This window comes from Centropristis striata, chromosome 16 (genome assembly GCF_030273125.1).
Source record: "Centropristis striata isolate RG_2023a ecotype Rhode Island chromosome 16, C.striata_1.0, whole genome shotgun sequence".
Lineage (NCBI taxonomy): Eukaryota > Metazoa > Chordata > Actinopteri > Perciformes > Serranidae > Centropristis > Centropristis striata.
Window position 1 is genome coordinate 2,153,491 of NC_081532.1, and position 21,077 is coordinate 2,174,567.

The 21,077-nt window shown below is 33.3% G+C and overlaps 1 protein-coding gene across 1 annotated transcript in view; it reads left to right on the forward strand.

Annotated features, from left to right (window-relative positions):
• Window positions 1-21,077, forward strand: part of LOC131987935 (RNA polymerase II elongation factor ELL-like) — a 28,495-nt gene that overhangs the window by 980 nt on the left and 6,438 nt on the right. Inside the window, exons 2-8 of the mRNA XM_059352875.1 lie at window positions 9,899-9,943; window positions 10,057-10,178; window positions 13,286-13,446; window positions 16,513-16,811; window positions 18,144-18,268; window positions 19,031-19,523; window positions 20,987-21,068. Of these exons, the coding sequence (XP_059208858.1) occupies window positions 9,899-9,943; window positions 10,057-10,178; window positions 13,286-13,446; window positions 16,513-16,811; window positions 18,144-18,268; window positions 19,031-19,523; window positions 20,987-21,068 (1,327 nt within the window). The remainder of the gene's footprint in view (window positions 1-9,898; window positions 9,944-10,056; window positions 10,179-13,285; window positions 13,447-16,512; window positions 16,812-18,143; window positions 18,269-19,030; window positions 19,524-20,986; window positions 21,069-21,077) is intronic.

Genomic DNA, 21,077 nt, shown 5'->3' on the forward strand with positions numbered 1-21,077 from the left:
AAGAAATGCATAAAAATAAACAAAAACACATAAAAATACATTAAATCACACACAAAAAAACGCGCACAAAAACACATAAAAACACACAAAGAAATTATTAAAAAAAACATTAAACGCTAAATATTGCATAAAATGTTTTAGTTAAAACTAAAAATGAACGTCTTTATGTCTGTTTTATCTTGTGACAAAGTTTTATGTTTCAATGTTGCTTTGTTTCAGAGGAATTATGATATAAAAACCACAAAATCCAAATCAAAACCAAGCAGTTATTGTAGTATTGTAACACACACAAAAAACACACATACAAACACATAAAATCACACACAAAACCCCCCATGAAAACACACACAAAAACACATGAAAACACACGAAGAAATTACAATAAAAAACAGTAAGCGCAAAATATTGCATTAAAAATTGAGTTAGAACTAAGAATGAACCCCTTTATGTCTGTTTTATCTTGTGACAAAGTTTTATGTTTCAATGTTGCTTTGTTTCAGAGGGATTATGATATAAAAACCACAAAATCCAGTTCAAAACCAAGCAGTAATTGTAGTATTGTAACACACACATAAAATCATACACAAAAACACAAACAAAAACACACATAAAATACATTAAATCACACACAAAAACCCCCACAAAAACACATAAAAACACAAAGAAATTCCCCCAAAAAACAGTAAACACAAAATATCGCATTGAAAATGAACTCCTTTATGCCTGTTCCATCTTGTGACAAAGTTTTAGATTTCAATGTTGCTTTGCTTCAGAGGAATTATGATATAAGAACCACAAAATCCAACTCAAAACCAAGCAGTTATTGGAGTATTGTAACACACACATAAAAACACATAAAATCACACACAAAAAACACATAAAAACAAACAAAAACACACATAAAAATACATTAAATCACACACAAAAAAACCCATAAAACCCCCCACAAAAACACATAAAAACACACAAAGAAATTCCCCCCAAAAAAAACAGTAAACAGAAAATATTGCATTAAAATGAACTCCTTTATGTCTGTTTTATCTTGTAACAAAGTTTTAGATTTCAATTTTGCTTTGTTTCAGAGGAATTATGATATAAAAAAACACAAAATCCAACTCAAAACCAAGCAGTTATTGTAGTATTGTAACACACACAAAAAATACACATAAAAGCACATAAAATCACACACAAAAAATGCATAAAAACAAACAAAAACACATAAAAATACATTAAATCACAAACAAAAAAGCACATAAAAACACACAAAAAACACACATAAAAACACACACAAAAACACAAAGAAATTACAAAAAAACAGTAAACACAAAATATTGCATTAAAAATGAACTCCTTTGTGTCTGTTTTATCTTGTAACAAAGTTTTAGATTTCAATTTTGCTTTGTTTCAGAGGAATTATGATATAAAAACCACAAAATCCAACTCAAAACCAAGCAGTAATTGTAGTATTGTAACACACACATAAAAACACATAAAATCACACACACAAAAACACATAAAAACACATAAAATCACACACAAAAAACATATAAAAACAAACAAAAACACACATAAAAATACATTAAATTACACACAAACCCCCCCCCCATAAAAACACACACAAAAACACAAAGAAATTACAAAAAAACAGTAAACACAAAAGATTGCATTAAAAATAGAGTTAGAACTAAAAATTAACTCCTTTATGTCTGTTTTATCTTGTGACAATGTTTTAGATTTCAGTGTTGCTTGTATTAGAGGGAAATTATGATATAAAAACCACAAATCCAGCTCAAAACCAAGCAGTAATTGTAGTATTGTAACACACACAAAAAACACACATAAAAACACCTAAAAACACTCACACAAAAACACATTAAATCACACACAAAAAACGCATAAAAACAAACAAATACACACATAAAAACACACACAAAAACACACAAAGAAATTCCAAAAAACCAGTAAACACAAAATATTGCATTAAAAATGAACCCCTTTATGTCTGTTTTATCTTTTGACAAAGTTTTAGATTTCAATGTTGCTTTGTTTCAGAGATATTATGATATAAAAACCACAAAATCCAGCTCAAAACCAAGCAGTAATTGTAGTATTATAACACATAAAAACACATAAAATCACACACAAAAAATGCAGAAAAACAAACAAAAACACACAAAAATACATTAAATCACACACAAAAAAACACATAAAAACACACAAAGAAAGGACAAAAAAACGGTAAACACAAAATATTGCATTAAAAATTGAGTTATAACTACAAATGAAGTCCTTTATGTCTGTTTTATCATGTGACAAAGGTTTTAGATTACAATTTTGCTTTATTTCAGAGAAATAATGATATAAAAACCACAAAATCCAACACAAAACCAAGTAGTAATTGCATTTACCACAGTCTGCTTTGGATATATACACTAATTTAAACATAAAAATAATAGAAATTATCGGTTTATTTGAAAGGGAAATTATTATTTAGATATTGATGAAGTAAAAACAGTGAGATAAAATTATGTTAAGACTAAAAAATATTAAAAACTTTATAATATTTAGTCTAAAATACACAAACCTTTGAATAGAGTTGTTAAACACTCAATTTGAAAATGTTTATTCACTGAAAACTAAATATAAAAGCTGAAAAAAGACAACATTGTAGTTACTGATCTTTGTTTTTGTATTACTATTAGAACCTTTTACAGCAAAACCGGAGTGCAGCAATATTACATCATCAATACATGTAGAAATAAATGTCATATCACTTATCTACATATTACCAATCTGGCATTAAATAGCTTCAAAGCAGTTTTTTCTCAGTTTGACCTTTAGTCTAGTTTCTGCAGTTAGACTCTATATAGGGGAAGGAGGCTCGTAGTAGTAGGAGTATTTTGGATTGTACCGTGTGTCTTCAGGGAGACAGATGGACATATTCAAATTCAAACATTTGACCCAATTACTCATAAATGAATCAGACACGGCAGGAAGTCTGAGCCGAGGACAGTCACGTACACTTCCTCTATTCAGTAATTCATGGTATTACGGATAGGAAACTCCTGAGTGAGGAAAATGACAGTCACTAGTCACCGTTTTCTGTTGAAATGTGTTGAAACCACACTGCTGCTGTCAGAGCTGGAGCTAGCATCATCATCACAGTGTTAGCATGAGAGAGACAGAAAGCAGGAGGGGAAACACCCAACACTGGTTGAGTCTAACATGCACACAGTACTGGAGCCATGTATAAATATCTAGTTCCTTTATTTAGTTTCAAGTGTGAGGATTAGGGGTGTGCAATACCGTATCGTTCACCATTATACCGGTTTATTTCCTTTTATGGGTAAAAAAAAATGCATATCATAATATTGGCAACATTCCTGTTTAGGGTTGTCAAAAGTATCAATACTAAAACGTAGTATCCGGATATGATACTCCTTTTCAAAAGTATCGATCCAACAACTTATTAAACAGCTAAACCATACAACCTCATAATATTGTTCTAATTGTTATTGTTTATTGTATTTATGTTTTTTTTTTACACTACCTCAGACCTGAAGCTTGTTATCATAGTTGCAGTTTCTTTTTGCACAACTGTTTTTATTATACATATTTAACCTGTGGTTCTGTTCATTTTAACATGTTGCATTTTTCGGTAACGCTTTATATTAAGGTCCTTGTAATAGCCATTAATTAACAAGTAATAAGGCCCTTGTAAGTCCTTACAAGATGCTTATTAACATTATTGTGTGTTTATAAGCTTATATAAGTGTTAATAATGGCATTATAACACCCATGACCCACCCATTATGTCTTGCCATGCCTTTATTAATCTTATTTTGTTTGCTTATTGATATTAAAACATACTTTATTGCTCATCTATTATAAGTTAACTATAAGTTAACTATGCTTTTTGCAACTACCGGATCTAAAGCGAGAACAATGCCTTATTACTTGTTAATTAATGGTTATTAAGAACCTTATTATAAAGCGCTACCCATTTTTCTTGTTAACAAGAATATTTCTGTTAAATTTTGGGGTCTTTGTTTTTATCCTTGTGGTATCGAAAATGGTATCGAGTATCGAATATTTTCCTGAGTATCGGTATTGAAAATTTTAGTATCGTGACTGACAACCCTATTCCTGTTGCTAAACAATGCAGCTTTCAAAATAAGAGCACAGTGTGTTTACAAGAAGACTGTCAAAATAAGATGGCTTGAATAAAACATACAAGAACCTAAATTCTCCTTTTACAATAATTAACTAAATATGCAATGAATAAGATCAGTGTATTTGATGGAATAGTGGCGTTAGAATGTGTGAGAGGCACCAAATTTGAGCTTTTATGGGAAAAAAAGTTGCCCCCAGACCCACTAGATGGTTATTTTTTTATTATCTGCTAATACTCAAGTGTCAAGAGTATTATTTTTAGTTTTAATTACTTATACAGACTAGGGTTGTCACGAAACTAAAATTTTCAACTCGATACCGATACTCAGGAAAATATTCGATACTCGATACCATTTTTGATACTACAAGGATAAAAACAAAGACCCCAAAATTTAACAGAAATATTTTTTTATCAACAAGAAAAATGTAAAAATGAACAGAACCACAGGTTAAATATTTATAATAAAAAACAGTTGTGCAAAAAGAAACTGCAACTATGATAACAAGCTTCAGGTCTGAGGTAGTGCAGAAAATACATAAATACAATAAACAATAACAATTAGAACAATATTTTGAGGTTGTATGCTGTACAAAATATTAGGCAAGCTTGATAAAAAAATAACAATAACTTAACTTAAGTGTTCCTTCCTTGGCTATGCTTTACACACATAACAATAAACTAAATCGATACTTTTGAAAATGAGCATCGTATCCGGATACAACGTTTTAGTATCGATACTTTTTTGAGTATCGATACTTTTGACAACCCTAATACAGACTAAAATCATATTTTCTATATCTTTTGCAGTATTTTGTAATATCGACAAGAATATCGTTATCGCAAAAATACCTTGAAATATGGTGATAATCTTTTAGGCCCTAGTGTGGCTATTCATAACCCACTTGGCCAGATCACAGAGACAATAAAACTAGTGAGTGCACTCATCAACAGGTGGACTCCATGAAAAGGTCACTCTGATTCCAGCCATCACATAGTTTCCATCAGTGCTGCTAATGTGTGACTTGAACACTGTCATTTCTGCCTTTCCCTATACGCTGTAATTCACCCCTATGACAAGTGACAGGCCGTTCTATCACTGATATTATATTCTATTCTATTATTATATCCTGGTGTGACAAGCTGCTGTACTTGAGTAGCAGGTCCTAATGACCGTACCAAGTGCCCTCTTTAAATACAAATTGAATTTATTAATGGGAACATCATGCACAAGTGTCAGGATACACCAAGCGAACATGTAGAGCTGCAACAATTGTTTGATTAATCGATTATTAAATTAATCATCGGTTTGAGCAGTTTTGTTTTAAAGACAATAAGTCCAAATAATTCTCTGATTTCAGCTTCTTCAATGTGAATATTTCTGGTTTCTTTGTTCCTTTATGACAATAAACTGAATATCTCTTTGGTTTGTGGACAAAACAAGAGATTTGAGGACGTCATCTTGTGGTTTGGGAAACACTCATAGATATTTTTAAACATTTTATTGACCAAACAACTAATCGATTAATCGTTTAAATAATGGACAGATTAATCGATAATGAAAATGATTGTTAGTTGCAGCCCTATATTTTAGTCTTAATATCATTTTATCCCACTTTTTTACTTCATCAATATCTAGATAATAATTTCCCTTTCAAATAAACCTGCAATTTCTATTATTTTTCTGTTTAAATTAGTATATATATAATAATATAATTAATCGATTAATCGTTTAACTTATCAACAGATTAATCCATAATGAAAATAATTGGTAGTTGCAGCTCTATGTACATGTATCACAGGTTGTACATTGTGGTGTACTCACTAATGTGTCTGTGTTTATGGTGGAAATACACACTCAAGTAGGATTGTGAATTGGTGTGAAGCTGATCTTAAAGGTGTATTATGCAGGAATTGTTGCTTACTGTTTGTAAACACCACCCTCCTCAACTCAAAGAAAGTGAATGCAAACCATATTGTGTATCTCTACTCTGAATTAGACGTGTATTTTGGTCTCATTTCCAGTAAAATAAACAATAAAACAGAGTCTACTTTAGGGTGGGGCCACAATTTTGGCCGCCACGATTATATTAACCTGATCGTTGGCATTATTTCCATTTTAAAATGCGGCTCTCCTGCATATCTAATCAAGCTCTTTCTACACCAGTAGGCGAACGCATAGTTGAGGTTTCATGGAGCTGCCAAAATAAATAACGAGCAAACACTAAGCAGCAAGCAGCAACATGCACCATTTGTAAAAGCTGGCGAAGCAGTGTTGCCAACTTAGCAACTTTGTTGCTGTATTTAGCGACATTTCGGTTGTGTTATTGGAGACTTGTTCTTACTCTTCATAACGGCAGCTCGTTAAGAATGAGTCGAAGCACAGTCCTCCTGCAGCAGTCTCTCCCAGCTGCAGAGCCAGAGGGGATGTTAACCCCTTAGCGTCCAGTCTGCAAATTGCTAACAGGCTAACAGTTAGCTCTGTAGCAGTACAGTGTGTATGTGCTAACAGGCTAACAGTTAGCTCTGTAGCAGTACAGTGTGTATGTGCAAACAGGCTAACAGTTAGCTCTGTAGCAGTACAGTGTGTATGTGCTACAGTGTGTTTGTGCTAACATTCTAACAGTTAGCTCTGGAGCAGTACAGTGTGTATGTGCTAACAGGCTGTACTGCTACAGTACACTGTACTGTAGCAGTACAGTGTGTATGTGCTAACAGGCTAACAGTTAGCTCTGTAGCAGTACAGTGTGTATGTGCTGCTGCTGCAGGAGGTGTTCACTTAGCATCTCTGTTTGTTTACAGACAAACAAATACAGATGTTTTCCCTGACACGATGAATAATCATGATTACAATATTGATCAAAATAATCGTGATTATCATTTTGGCCATAATTGTGCAGTCCTAACCTTATGATTGACAGGTGTACATACACAGTGTACACTGTGTTGTTGACATTGAACTTTTACCCTCTCAGAGTGTGTTTTCACTTCATGGGTGGTGATTTTGACACTTGGGTCACTTTGAAATGCCTTGTTCCTTGTTCAGTGTTCTGTTGGACTAAATGAAACTCTAAGGAGTCATTTGTTTCTGTTTGTTTTGCTAGCTAGCTAGCTGTCGCTGGCGTTACCTGATGATGTAGCATCTCTCCACTTCCTAAGCCATTTTTTGAATGCACTTGTTGCAACTTGTTGACCCAATAAACCAACTGCCACATAGCAAGATGGTGATGTGATGATGGGTGACATCATGGAGACTATGTCCACTATGTGGATACAGTCACAGAGGTGTTACCCAATCAGCAGCAATGTGCATAGAAACCTACTATATTAAAAAGACTGGGCCCTTGCAGACACAGCAGGCTGTTTAACTCGCCCCGTCTCCTACAAACAGACAAGAAAACAGGCCGAGTCATCGCAGCAATGAAACCACAATGAAGGAAGATGTAGCACTTGTACAAGCAGTACAGACCACAAAACATCCTCTGTTGTACGTTAGACTAACATCTCTGCTGATCTGATCAGATCTTATCTTCTGTGTTTGTGTGTGAGGCGTTCCTAACCAAAGTGCAGAAATATCTGAAGCTGCTGAAGCAGACGATCTCTCAGCTAGGCTACACATGTAAACTTTTAGTTTTTATATTTGGTAGTCTCGGGCATAAGGTTGTCACGATACTAAAATGTTCAACTCGATACCGATACTCAGGAAAATGTTCGATACTCGATAGTATTTTCGATACCACAAGGATAAAAACAAACACCCCAAAATTTAACAGAAATATTTTTATTAACAAGAAAAATGCAAAATGTAAAAATGAACAGAACCACACTGCAACAAGCTTCAGGTCTGAGGTAGTGCAAAGAATGAATAAATACAATAAACAATAATAATATTTTGAGGTTGTATGCTGTGCACAATATTAGGAAAACTTGATAAGTCGACTTTTCTCTGCTTCATTCTGGGACTTCAAGAGATAAAATAACACTTTTCAGTCACCAACATTCATGTAAACTTATTAACTCTATGCTTATGTATACTGACACTGTGTCAATTAACGTAATATGGACATACTACGTGCCTGATTTATTTATTTACGTTGTTTATAATCATTAACGTGACGTCAGCCTTTAATTGCTAGCTGCGGCTAATGGCTAATAATAACACGGGCAACATTAATGCGAGCCACCGGCCACGATAACCTCAGTAATAGGTCAGTTTGAAACCAAAGACACTTACCTGTCGAAATTCACTGTAAAAGCTGTCAAGGGTGTCGGTCTTTAAGATTTTTCGCCAAGTTTGAAGTACTCGATATCGATACTTTTGAAATGAGTACGTATCAGGATACGACGTTTTAGTATTGATACTTTTTTGAGTATCGATACTTTTGACAACCCTACTGGTTGTAGTACGTGTGTCCCTTATGCAAGTATTTATTTGTAGTACGTGTGTCCCTTATGCAAGTATTTATTTGTAGTATTTATGTCCCTTATGCAAGTATTTATTTGTAGTACGTGTGTCCCTTATGCAAGTATTTATTTGTAGTATTTATGTCCCTTATGCAAGTATTTATTTGACTATTTATGTCCCTTATGCAAGTATTTATTTGACTATTTATGTCCCTTATGCAAGTATTTATTTGTAGTACGTGTGTCCCTTATGCAAGTATTTATTTGACTATTTATGTCCCTTATGCAAGTATTTATTTGTAGTACGTGTGTCCCTTATGCAAGTATTTATTTGTAGTATTTATGTCCCTTATGCAAGTATTTATTTGTAGTATTTATGTCCCTTATGCAAGTATTTATTTGTATTATTTATGTCTCTTATGCAAGTATTTATTTGTATTATTTATGTCTCTTATGCAAGTATTTAAGTAGTATTTATGTCCCTTATGCAAGAATGTATTTGTAGTATTTATGTCCCTTATGCAAGTATTTATTTGACTATTTATGTCCCTTATGCAAGTATTTATTCGTAGTATTTATGTCCCTTATGCAAGTATTTATTTGACTATTTATGTCCCTTATGCAAGTATTTATTCGTAGTATTTATGGCCCTTATGCAAGTATTTATTTGACTATTTATGGCCCTTATGCAAGTATTTATTTGTATTATTTATGTCCCTTATGCAAGTATTTATTTGTAGTATTTATTTCCCTTATGCAAGTATTTATTTGTATTATTTATGTCCCTTATGCAAGTATTTATTTGTATTATTTATGTCCCTTATGCAAGTATTTATTTGTAGTATTTATGTCCCTTATGCAAGTATTTATTTGACTACTAATGTCCCTTATGCAAGTATTTATTTGACTATTTATGTCCCTTATGCAAGTATTTATTTGACTATTTATGTCCCTTATGCAAGTATTTATTTGTAGTATTTATGTCCCTTATGCAAGAACCCTTGAATTTTTTTTATGTGGGTACACTGCAAAAAAGGTGTGTCTAAAAACAAGATAAAAACACTAAATCTGAGGGAAATGTTAATTTCTTATTTTAAGCGTTCAACATGCTTATTTCTAGATTTAATAATCTTAATTTAATAAATCTTGTCAAGGTAAATTATCTGTCCATGCAGCAAGATCATTTCCCTCAGATTTACTGTTTTATCTGGTTTTTGGACACACCTTTTTTTGCAGTGCATGAATAAATATTTCAAATGTGTGCTTGTCTTTACTGGTCGCAATCAAAACCAATCAAATGTCTTTTTTTTCTTTCTTCTCCAGGGTTGTTCTTCCCGTCCCACCATCTGTTTCAATGGCAACAAAGGGGTAAGAGGAGCTGGTTGACCTGTTGACATATTCTAGTTTGATAATTTCATCACATGCATGAAGATTTGAAAGATCTAATTGTTTCTGTTGCGTCTCTCTCCTTCCTGCCACAGAGAATCTCCATCCCCTGCTCAGAGAACAGAGATGAATTGAGGATCTTCACCTTCGGTGTGACGAACGTCGCCCGGGATAATCCTCATGGAAGCTTCGATTGCGTCCAACAGCTCGGATCTCGGTAAATCACAACTACATTTTTTGCCTTTTTTGGTCATTTTGTGACCAAAAGAAGATGTAAAAAGACACAGAATGACCAAAAAAATACACAAAAAAGATAAAAAAACGACACAAAAAGACATTAAAAATGGCACAAAAAGATGTAAAATGACCAAAAAAGAAACAAAAGGCGTAAAATGACCAAAAAAGACATAATAAAGACAACAGATACTCACATGAAACACACATTTATTTTAATTTAGTTTTTAGTAATGCTGCAAATGTTTGACAGGCAGTACGAATTGCCAAAAACTATAAACTATATACTATATGTAAACTATATTTCCCAAGCAGCAGGATGTTTTAATATCTCTTTTCCACATTTCAATTCCAGTGTTTAAGATTCTCAAGATTTTCAAAAAATCATTGCTGTGGAAAAGGATGTACTAATTATGCTCTAATATCGTTATAAAACTGAAACAACATCGATACAATGATACTATCGTTTATCATGATAGTTTCTGGGAAAATATATCGTCCTAAAAAATGTTTTATTTTGTCTTTTCCTCAACTTTTTTCTCATTATTTTGACTTTTTTCTCGTTGTTTTGACTTTTTTTTTTTCATTGACTTTTCCTTGTGACTTCAACTTTTTTTTAAGTTATTTTGACTATTTTCTCATTATTTTTACTCTTTAACCTGTCTGACTTTTTTTTCTAATTTTGACCTTTTTTTCATGATTTCAACTTTTTTTGTCATTTTGACTTTTCCTTGTGACTTTTTTTCATTATTTTGACTATTTTGACGTTTTATTGTGACAGGCCTAATTTCTGTCATATACTCTGTTGTTGCACATGAAGTCATATGTTTGTCTAGAACAAACTGATTAGATGATTTATTTTACACTTTTAAAATGTAAGTTTAAAGATTAAATCTGTGATAGTTACACAGTTATGAAAAAAAACATGGGTTTGCATCTGTTTATCAGTTGAAAAGGTGTGAAATTTAATTAGAACGCAAACAACAAAGCAATGGCGCCATTAAAAATGGGGGCGATCACACATTTTATGGTGCATGGGGATTATTATTATAAAGTGTTGAATCCAGAAGCTCCTCATGACTGCAGTGAGCCTGTTTGCTGCACAGTGATTATTTATTTACTGACTATATATAGAGTTAACTTGTGTTTCTGAACAAGTTTCAATATTTTAAAATGTCTCCGGCCCCCTGCTGCCGTATGAAAGACGCCCTGCTGCTAACGTCTCTCTGTCAGGCTCTTCTAAATGCCAGGAAACCCAGGGTGTCCTCACTGTACAGGTCTAGGAAGTAGAGAATGTGATAAATGCCAAGAGATGTGAAAAGTTTGGGAATTATTCATCAAATCTGCTGTTTTGTGTCCTGACACAAAAACAAAAGCAGGCTTTGGAGCTGTCGCCAAAATGACACATGGATGGTGGAAAAAAAAACAATGATAAACTGCAGATAGATGTCTTATATTTGTTTATTGTTGTTTATTTAAAAGGATCCCCATTAGCTGACGCCAAGACGACAGATAGTCTATCTGGGGTCCAGATAATAATTATTAATAGAGTAGCACAGGCATTACAGACTGAAGTTATTATAAAAATATATAAAAATGAAAAATGGACAAAAAGACAAAGAAAGCATTATACAGTCTTGTAGGGCTGCAACTAACGATTATTTTCATTATCGATTAATCTGTCGATTATTTAAACGATTCATGCCCTGCTTAGCCGGCTGCCCCCGCGACCCGGCCCCGGATAAGCGGAGGAAAATGGATGGATGGGTGGATTAGTTGTCTGGTCAATAAAATGTATAAAAATATCAATCAGTGTTTCCAAACCACAAGATGACGTCCTCAAATCTCTTGTTTAGTCCACAAATATTAAAATATTAACAAAAATATTCAGTTTATTGTCATAAAGGAACAAAGAAACCAGAAATATTCACATTGAAGAAGCTGAAATCAGAGAATTTAGATTTATTGTCTTTAAAAAAAACTGCTCAAACCAATTATTTGATTATCAAAATAGTTGACGATTAATTTAATAATCGATTATTGTTCGATTAATCGAATAACAGTCAGTTTAACAAATCGACAACGATCCGCGAGTGTTTATTTGTTTTCCCCCTGATCCCCAAGACCTAAAAATATAACATTCAGTTGAAAAAGACCACAGCATTTATGTTTTTTTATGTGCTTTTATTATATTTCTGTAAAATTTAATTTCCGCTTTATGTGTTCCTTTGTCTTCAGGGTTATATAACTTTTTGCACATTCATGTGACATGACAGAACCATATATTCTGGTAGCACTGGCAGTCCTGAAAAAATGGTGTATATTACTTTATTCTGCATCAAAGGGTTGAAGAAATACATGCATTTAACAAAAACAAAACAGGCGGAAATAAACAGGAAAAATTGGCTTAGACTCCCTAGGGTTAAAAAGCAATGAAACTATTTATTTAAGTGTTTATTTCCTCTTTTATTTTATTGTTCTTGTTTATGTATAGCACTTTGTTGCAGCTGTTTTTAAGGTGCTTTACAAATAAAGTTGAGTTGGGTACATTATTTGTACAATTGGAGAATGTAAGAATCACTACAATGATGTGGATTTAATTGTAGACAAATTCCACATAATTTTTTGTTTGTTGTTAAAGCAACAGGAAGCCACTGCAGACGGCCTGAAGAGCCACATGTTGTCGACCCCTGATCTAACTTTAAATGATAAATTATTCATGTATTTGTTTATTTAATCTATTTATTTTCAGTTTTTTTGTAAATATGTATTATTTAAATATGTATGTGTAGTGGAGAAAGGGTAGAATTAAATAAGCATATGCTTCATTCTTCTCCTTTCACATTATAGCTTTTGTTTTGACTATTGCTATTTCTTTTTTGTTTTGATTATTCTCATTGGATTTGTTTGTTTTTGAGTTTACTTTGTTGTGTTACTCGCACATGTTCGAAATAAAAGCTGAACTGAACTGAACACCAAACAAATATGCACTCAAACAATGTGTCATTTGGAACAGATTTTGTGCAGGATGCGTCCTGAAAGCTCCATCAGATCGATGTCTTAACTCTCCGTTCCTTCCTTTTCTCCCAGTGCTGCCGAGGAGCTGTCATGTCTCGGGGTGATTCAGAAAAAGATGACAGTCAACGCCACGGATGACTCATACGATAAGGCTCGTCAGAGCATGGCTCAAGCTGAGGAGGAGACGCGCAGCCGAGGGGCCATTGTCATCAAACACGGGGGGCGCTTCCAGGGTAAGAAACCCAGAAAACACAGAAAATAAACCCAGAAAAAACACAGAAATAAACCCAGAATAAACCCAGAAAACACTCTCAGAGCATCCTCAGTCTGCACAGCACTGCAGCTCAGGAATAAGACTTGCCTCAAGGCAAATTTGTACTCTGCTGATAAAATCCAACCAAAAAAAAAAAACAAGAAAAGAAAAATACAGTCAGCCATATTGCATTGGTTGCCATGGCAACGTGTGGTAACCAGCGACATGGTAACAGTGAGCCTGGGTTTTTTTTTTCTTCTGCTGTTTTTTGTCCTTTTTGTCTGTTTTCTACTCCACTTTATGTTCTATACAGCACATGCACATACATTATTGTGTATATAATGACTTAATTTTGTAGAACAATGTAAACAAACATACTTGCAGAACACTTAGACGCTGTTTTTTGTCTATTTTCTACTCTTTATGTTCTATACAGCACATGCACATACACACATTGTGTATATTTTTGTAGAACAATGTAAACAAACATACAGTTTGCAGAACATACAGACGCTGTTTTTTTGTCCTTTTTGTCTGTTTTCTACTTCACTTTATGTTCAATACAGCACATGCACACACACACCATTGTGTATAATGATGTAATTTTGTAGAACAATGTAGACAAACATACTTGCAGAACATACAGATGCTGTTTTTTGTCCTTTTTGTCTGTTTTCTGCTTCACTTTATGTTCCATTAAGCACATGCACACACATCATTGTGTATAATTTTGTAGAACAATGTAAACAAACATACAATTTGCAGAACATACAGACGCTGTTTTTCGTCCTTTTTGTCTGTTTTCTAGTCTTTATGTTCTGTACAGCACATGCACATACATTATTGTGTATATAATGACTTAATTTTGTAGAACAATGTAAACAAGCATACTTGCAGAACACACAGACGCAGTTTTTTTGTCATTTTTGTCTGTTTTCTGCTTCACTTTATGGTTATACAGCACATGCACATACATTATTGTGTATATAATGACTTAATTTTGTAGAACAATGTAAACAAACATACTTGCAGAACACACAGATGCTGTTTTTTTGTCCTTTTTGTCTGTTTTCCACTTCACTTTACGATCTATACAGCACATGCACACACATCATTGTGTATAATGATGTCATTTTGTAGAACAATGTAATCAAACATACTTGCAGAACATACAGACGCTGTTTTTTGTCCTTTTTGTCTATTTTCTACTCTTTATGTTTTATACATCACATGTACATACACACATTGTGTATAATTTTGTAGAACAATGTAATCAAACATATATGCAGAACATACAGACACCATTTTTTGTCATTTTTGTCTGTTTTCTACTCTTTATGTTCTATACAGCACATGCACACACATATATCATTGTGTATAATTTTGTAGAACAATGTAAACAAACATACAGTTTGCAGAACATACAGACGTTTTTTGTTTTTTTTGCACAACATGCCTTAACAGAACTATACATGCACATAAAACCAGTGATTTGGCTTTTTCTTGTCACCGTTGTCTTTCTTCTTCTAACCACCAAACCACTTCCTTCTAAACAGATATTTTAGCCAACGTCATCTTGTTTCAGGGAAGGCACACAAACGCACATACAGTACACACACACACACACACACACACACACACACACACACACACACACTAGTTTTGATGATTTTGTCAGTTCAGAGGAAGCCTGACAAAAAAACACTTCCTCACTCACTACAGGCTTGTGCAACCATGTGGTTATTTCCTAAATTAGATGGCAGCTTTTGCTCTCTGTGAGTCCTTGTAACCTGAATGTGGGTTTGTGAAGAGGTGAAACGAGGTCTTTTCTCTTTCTATCCACAATTCTGCCACAGGAGGAAACAAATATGGTGATCCCCTCCCTCTGGTGTCTTATTTTGCCAGATGTTTCCTGAAAAAGCTCTTTTTTAAAGCACTGGTTTCACACATTTATATCGTATATAGTATAGTATAGTTGCAACATTTAAAGAATAAAAATGGAAACCTCAAGCTCAAGCTAGGGCTGGGCGATATGGACCAAAAGTCATATCCCGGTATACGATATATATCCTGATATTTTTTATCACAAAGTGAGAGCAAAAAAAACAAAGCTCCATAAAGTGCACATTTAAATAAAAAAAATTATAATGATAAAATAAAAAAAATATAAAAAATAATAATAATACAATATATTTATATATAATATAATAAAAAATAAATTAAAACAGCTTTTTTCTTTCTTTCTTTTCTTTTTCTTTTTAATCAAAGCTCCATAAAGTGCACATTTAAATAAATAAAAAAATCTTAAGTAAAAAAAATAATGATAAAATAAAATATATATATAAAAAAAATAATAATAATACAAAAAAGATATATATTTATATATAATAAAATAAAACATTTATTAAAATAGCCTTTAAATAAATATAGGCCATTCTTTTTCTTTTTAATCAAAGCTCCATAAAGTGCACATTTAAATAAAAAATAAAAAATCTTAAATAAAAAAAAGATAAAATAAATAATATATATAAAAATAAATAATAATAGAAAAAAATATATATTTATATATAATAAAATATAAAATAAATGAAAATAGCCTATAAATAAATATAGGCCAATCTTTTTTTCTTTTTTCTTTTTTTTAAAATTAAAGCTCCATTAAAGTTTACCAAAATGTAACATTTAAATAAATAAAAATATTAAATTAAAATAGGCTAATATCTTTTCTGAAATAAATATATTTATACGACAAAAGAATAACAAACATTACAAAAGAACTAAACATGACAAACCCTAGTAAGTGCAGCATTTATTGTCATTGCACGGGGTAGTACAACGAAATTTGCCATCAACCCGTCCAAAATGTATAAAAACACACAAACAAAAAAAAAGAAAAACAGTGACAAAAACCTCAGCAACATAAGCATATTTATAAATATATCAATATATTTTTTATATTGATATATCGCCCAGCCCTAGCTCAAGCATATTCTGGCTTTATATGACTAGTGCTGCTTCTGATGATACATTTTCTTCTCCCTCACAGGTAAGAAGGTGACGGTGCGAGCTCCGGCGCCGGCGCTGGCCAGTCTGGCCAAACCCCAACACACGTCTCTGCTCAGGAACGTCAACAAGCGTCCCCAGGTGGGCGCGTCCAAGCCGAAGAAAGCCGCCAGCGCTCCAAACGGGAAGCTGGAGGGCGAGCTGCAGCAGAGGCCTCTCGGGGAGAGAGTCAGACACCTGCTGGCTCTGAGGCCCTACAAGAGGCCGGAGCTCATCCTGAGGCTGCAGAGAGACGGACTGACGCCCCGAGACAAAGACCTGCTGGACTCGGCACTCACGGAGGTAAAACATTCATCTCTTTAGTCGGGCTGTGCCATATCGTATCGTTCACGATTATACCGGTATACACTACTGGTCAAAAGTTTTAGAACACCCCAATTTTTCCAGTTTTTTTGTTGAAATTCAAGCAGTTCAAGTCAAATGAACAGCTTGAAAGGGTACAAAGGTAAGTGGTGAACTGCCAGAGGTAAATAAAAAAAGGTAAGCTTAACCAAAACTGAAAAATAATGTTTGAATGAATTTTTTGTCATTTTGTGTCTTTTTTTGGCCATTTTGTGTCTTTTTTTTTGTCATTTTGTGTCTTTTTTTTGGCCATTTTGTGTCTTTTTTTTGTCATTTTGTGTCTTTTTTTGGTCATTTTGTTTCTTTTTTTGGTCATTTTGTGTCTTTTTTTTGGTCATTTTGTGTCTTTTTTTTTGTTGTCATTTTGTGTCTTTTTTTTTGCCATTTTTTGTCTTTTTTTTGCCATTTTGTGTCTTTTTTTTGGTCATTTTGTGTCTTTTTTTGTCATTTTGTGTCTTTTTTTAGTCATTTTGTGTCTTTTTGGTCATTTTGTGTCTTTTTTGGGTCATTTTGTGTCTTTTTTTTGTCATTTTGTGTCTTTTTTTGGTCATTTTGTTTCTTTTTTTGGTCATTTTGTGTCTTTTTTTTGGTCATTTTGTGTCTTTTTTTTTGTTGTCATTTTGTGTCTTTTTTTTTTGCCATTTTTTGTCTTTTTTTTTGCCATTTTGTGTCTTTTTTTGGTCATTTTGTGTCTTTTTTTGTCATTTTGTGTCTTTTTTTAGTCATTTTGTGTCTTTTTGGTCATTTTGTGTCTTTTTGGGGTCATTTTGTGTCTTTTTTTTTAGTCCTTTAGTCCAACATAAAATGTGATTTTGAATCTTTTTTTTTTACTTTCAAAACACTATCATGCTCAATAAAGAATTTTAAATGTTGCAAATGTGCATTCATTTCAGAGTACACTGAGACATTAAACTGCATCATTTTCAATTCAATTCTGGAAAAGTTGGTGTGTTCTAAAACTTTTGACCAGTAGTGTATATTTTTTTCTAGGTAAAAAAAATGCATATCATGATATTGGTAACATTCCTACTTCTTGATGTAGTGGCGTAAGGTTAACATTAGCTAACAATTAAAGGTGTTTTAATCACAAAAAGCTACTTACTCTCTGTCGCTAAACACATCTTTCCCAGCTTTCAAAATAAGAGCACATTGTGTTAACAGAATCCACCACAGAACTTACAAGAAGACAAGAAAGAAAATAAGATGCCTTAAATGAAAACAATTGCACAATTTAAGAAAGTCAATAAGTATTTTGTGTGTATTTGTGTGCAGGCTGGCCAGCTCAATATTCGGGACAAAACATTTGTTCTGAAGGACAACCTGTACAAGGATCTGCAGAAGGACTGGCCCGGCTACAGCTCAGGAGACCGACTGCTGCTCAAACGGATCCTTGTCAGGTAACATAATGACAACTATATACAGTCATGAAAAAATTATTAGACCCTTGTTTTCTTCAATTTCTTGTTCATTTTAATGACTGGTAGAACTAAAGGTACATTTGTTTGGACAAATATAATGATAACAACAAAAAAAGCTCATAAGAGTTTAATTTAAGAGCTGATATCTAGACATTTAACATGGTTTTATTGATAATAACCAAAATCAAGAAAACCATGGAAAATAATAATGCATTGAAGAAAACAACAAATTGACCAAAAAAAGACACAAAATGAACAAAAACAGTCACAAAATGAACAAAAAAGACGCATAATGAACAAAAAAAGACACAAAATGAACAAAAAAAGTCACAAAATTAACAAAAAAGACGTATCATGACCAACAAAAGACACAATTGGTAATGATTTTGGTTGCTATCAAGAAAAACATGGAAAATGTCTAAATATCAGCTCTTAAATTAAACTCTTATGAGCTATTTTTGTTGTTATCATTATATTTGTCCAAACAAAACTTAATTTTAATGCCTGGTACAACTATGTCATTTTATGTCTTTTTTTGTCATTTTGTGTCTTTTTTTGGTCATTCTGTGTCTTTTTTTGGTCATTCTGTGTCTTTTTTTGGTCATTCTGTGTATTTTTTAAATAATTTTGTGTCTTTTTTGGTAGGTATAAGATATTAGAGAAAACAAGGGTGGTCTATGCAAAACAAAGTGTAGGTTTTGAAGAATTGTTTGTTCATCATCATCTTCTTCCTCTGTGCAGGAAACTGTTTCAGCCTCAGCAGAACCTCCTCAGCGTCCCGGAGGCCCAGGTCAGTCCCCTGAGGGACACCCCCAACTCCTCCCCAGCTCACCGTCCCAAACACTTGCTGCCGGAGGAAACCGAATACACCGACCCCCTGTTGAGTAAGAAGCCCAGGATATCCCACCTATCGAGCAAAACGGCCAGCGACAAGCCGAGAGTGGCGCCGTCAGAACCAGCAGCTCAAAGAGACGTGAGCGAAGCGGCGGGGAACGACCAGCAGAGGAACTCCATCGACTCTCGGACGCTCATCGACTCGCTGTCGGCCGTCTGTCAGCAGGAGGCTGAAGTGGCCAAGAGGCTCGGGGCGACTCCCGGCGCTCAGGAGGAGCCTGAAAAACCAGCAGATCCCTCTAAAGACAAGTGTGATCGCCCTCCGTCCCCCCTGTTGGTGCCTGACCTGAACAGACACAAAACCAAAAGGAAGAAGAGCAAACACAAACACAGAGATCAGGTGAGAAAAACACTTTTTATGCTGCTTACACCTAAAGATGTCCCCAGTCCCAGATTAAAAACTGAACGTCTTTAGTAAATCTAGGAGTTTTACTGGATCTCCATGGTTCAGTTTAAGGTAGTAATCTGTTTCATATCAGTCTTTTCCTAGTCTTGTAAAAGATGTAAAAATGACCAAAAAAAGCACACAAAATTATCGAAATAGACACAAATTGACCAAAAATAGATGTAAAAACGACCAGAAAAGACGCAAAATGACCCAAAATAGATGTAAAAATGACTGTAAAATACACAAAATGATCAAAACTAGATGTAAAAATGATCAAAAAAGACACAAAATGACCCAAAATAGATGTAAAAATGATCAAAAAAGACACAAAATGACCCAAAATAGATGTAAAAATGATCAGAAAAGACGCAAAATGACCCAAAGATAGATGTAAAAATGATCAAAAAAGACACAAAATGACCCAAAATAGATGTAAAAATGACTATAAAATACACAAAATGATCAAAAATAGATGTAAAAATGACTAAAAAATACAAAAAATGATCAAAAATAGATGTAAAAATGATCAAAAAAGACACAAAATGACCCAAAATAGATGTAAAAACAATAAAAAAAAAAGACACAAAATGACCAAAAGATGTAAAAAAAATAAATAAAAAAAGTATTAAACCAATGTGCTCTGTTTCATATCAGTCTTTTCCTAGTCTTTGGTTTGGATCATATCAAACGCGTTTGATATTATCTCAAGTCTCAGTGACGTAATACAACATGGTTTTATTCAGAATGATTTTGGTTATTATCAAGAATGTTTCCATGGGTGTAGATGTAAAAATGACCAAAAAAGTATACAAATTATCGAAATAGACACAAATTGACCAAAAATAGATGTAAAAACGATAAAAAAAAGACACAAAATGACCAAAAATAGATGTAAAAATGATCAAAAAAGACACAAAATGACCAAAAATAGATGTAAAAATGATCAAAAAAGACACAAAATAGATGTAAAAATGACTAAAAAATACACAAAATGATCAAAAATAGATGTAAAAATGATCAAAAAAGACACAAAATGACCAAAAATAGATGTAAAAATTACTAAAAAAGACACAAAATGACCAAAAATAGATGTAAAAATGATCAAAAAAGACACAAAATAGATGTAAAAATGACTAAAAAATACACAAAATGATCAAACCAATGTGCTCTGTTTCGTATCAGTCTTTTCCTAGTCTTGGTTTGGATCATATCAATCGTGTTTGATATTATCTCAAGTCTCAGTTTCGTAACACAATCACCAACCAATAGATGAGCGGGGAAAGGTCCCCGGTTCAGACTGGTTCCAGACCGGTTCCTGACTGGTTCCAGACCGGTTCCTGACTGGTTCCAGACCGGTGATGTATGTATGTGTAGGTGATGTATTTTTTACTTAAGATTTGATTTTGTGTGTCAAGGAGAAAGATCGGTGGAGAGACAGGAAAGAAAAGAGAAAAGATCAACGATCAGAAGATCCAAATGATGACGTCTCCGTCGATGGTGAGAGCT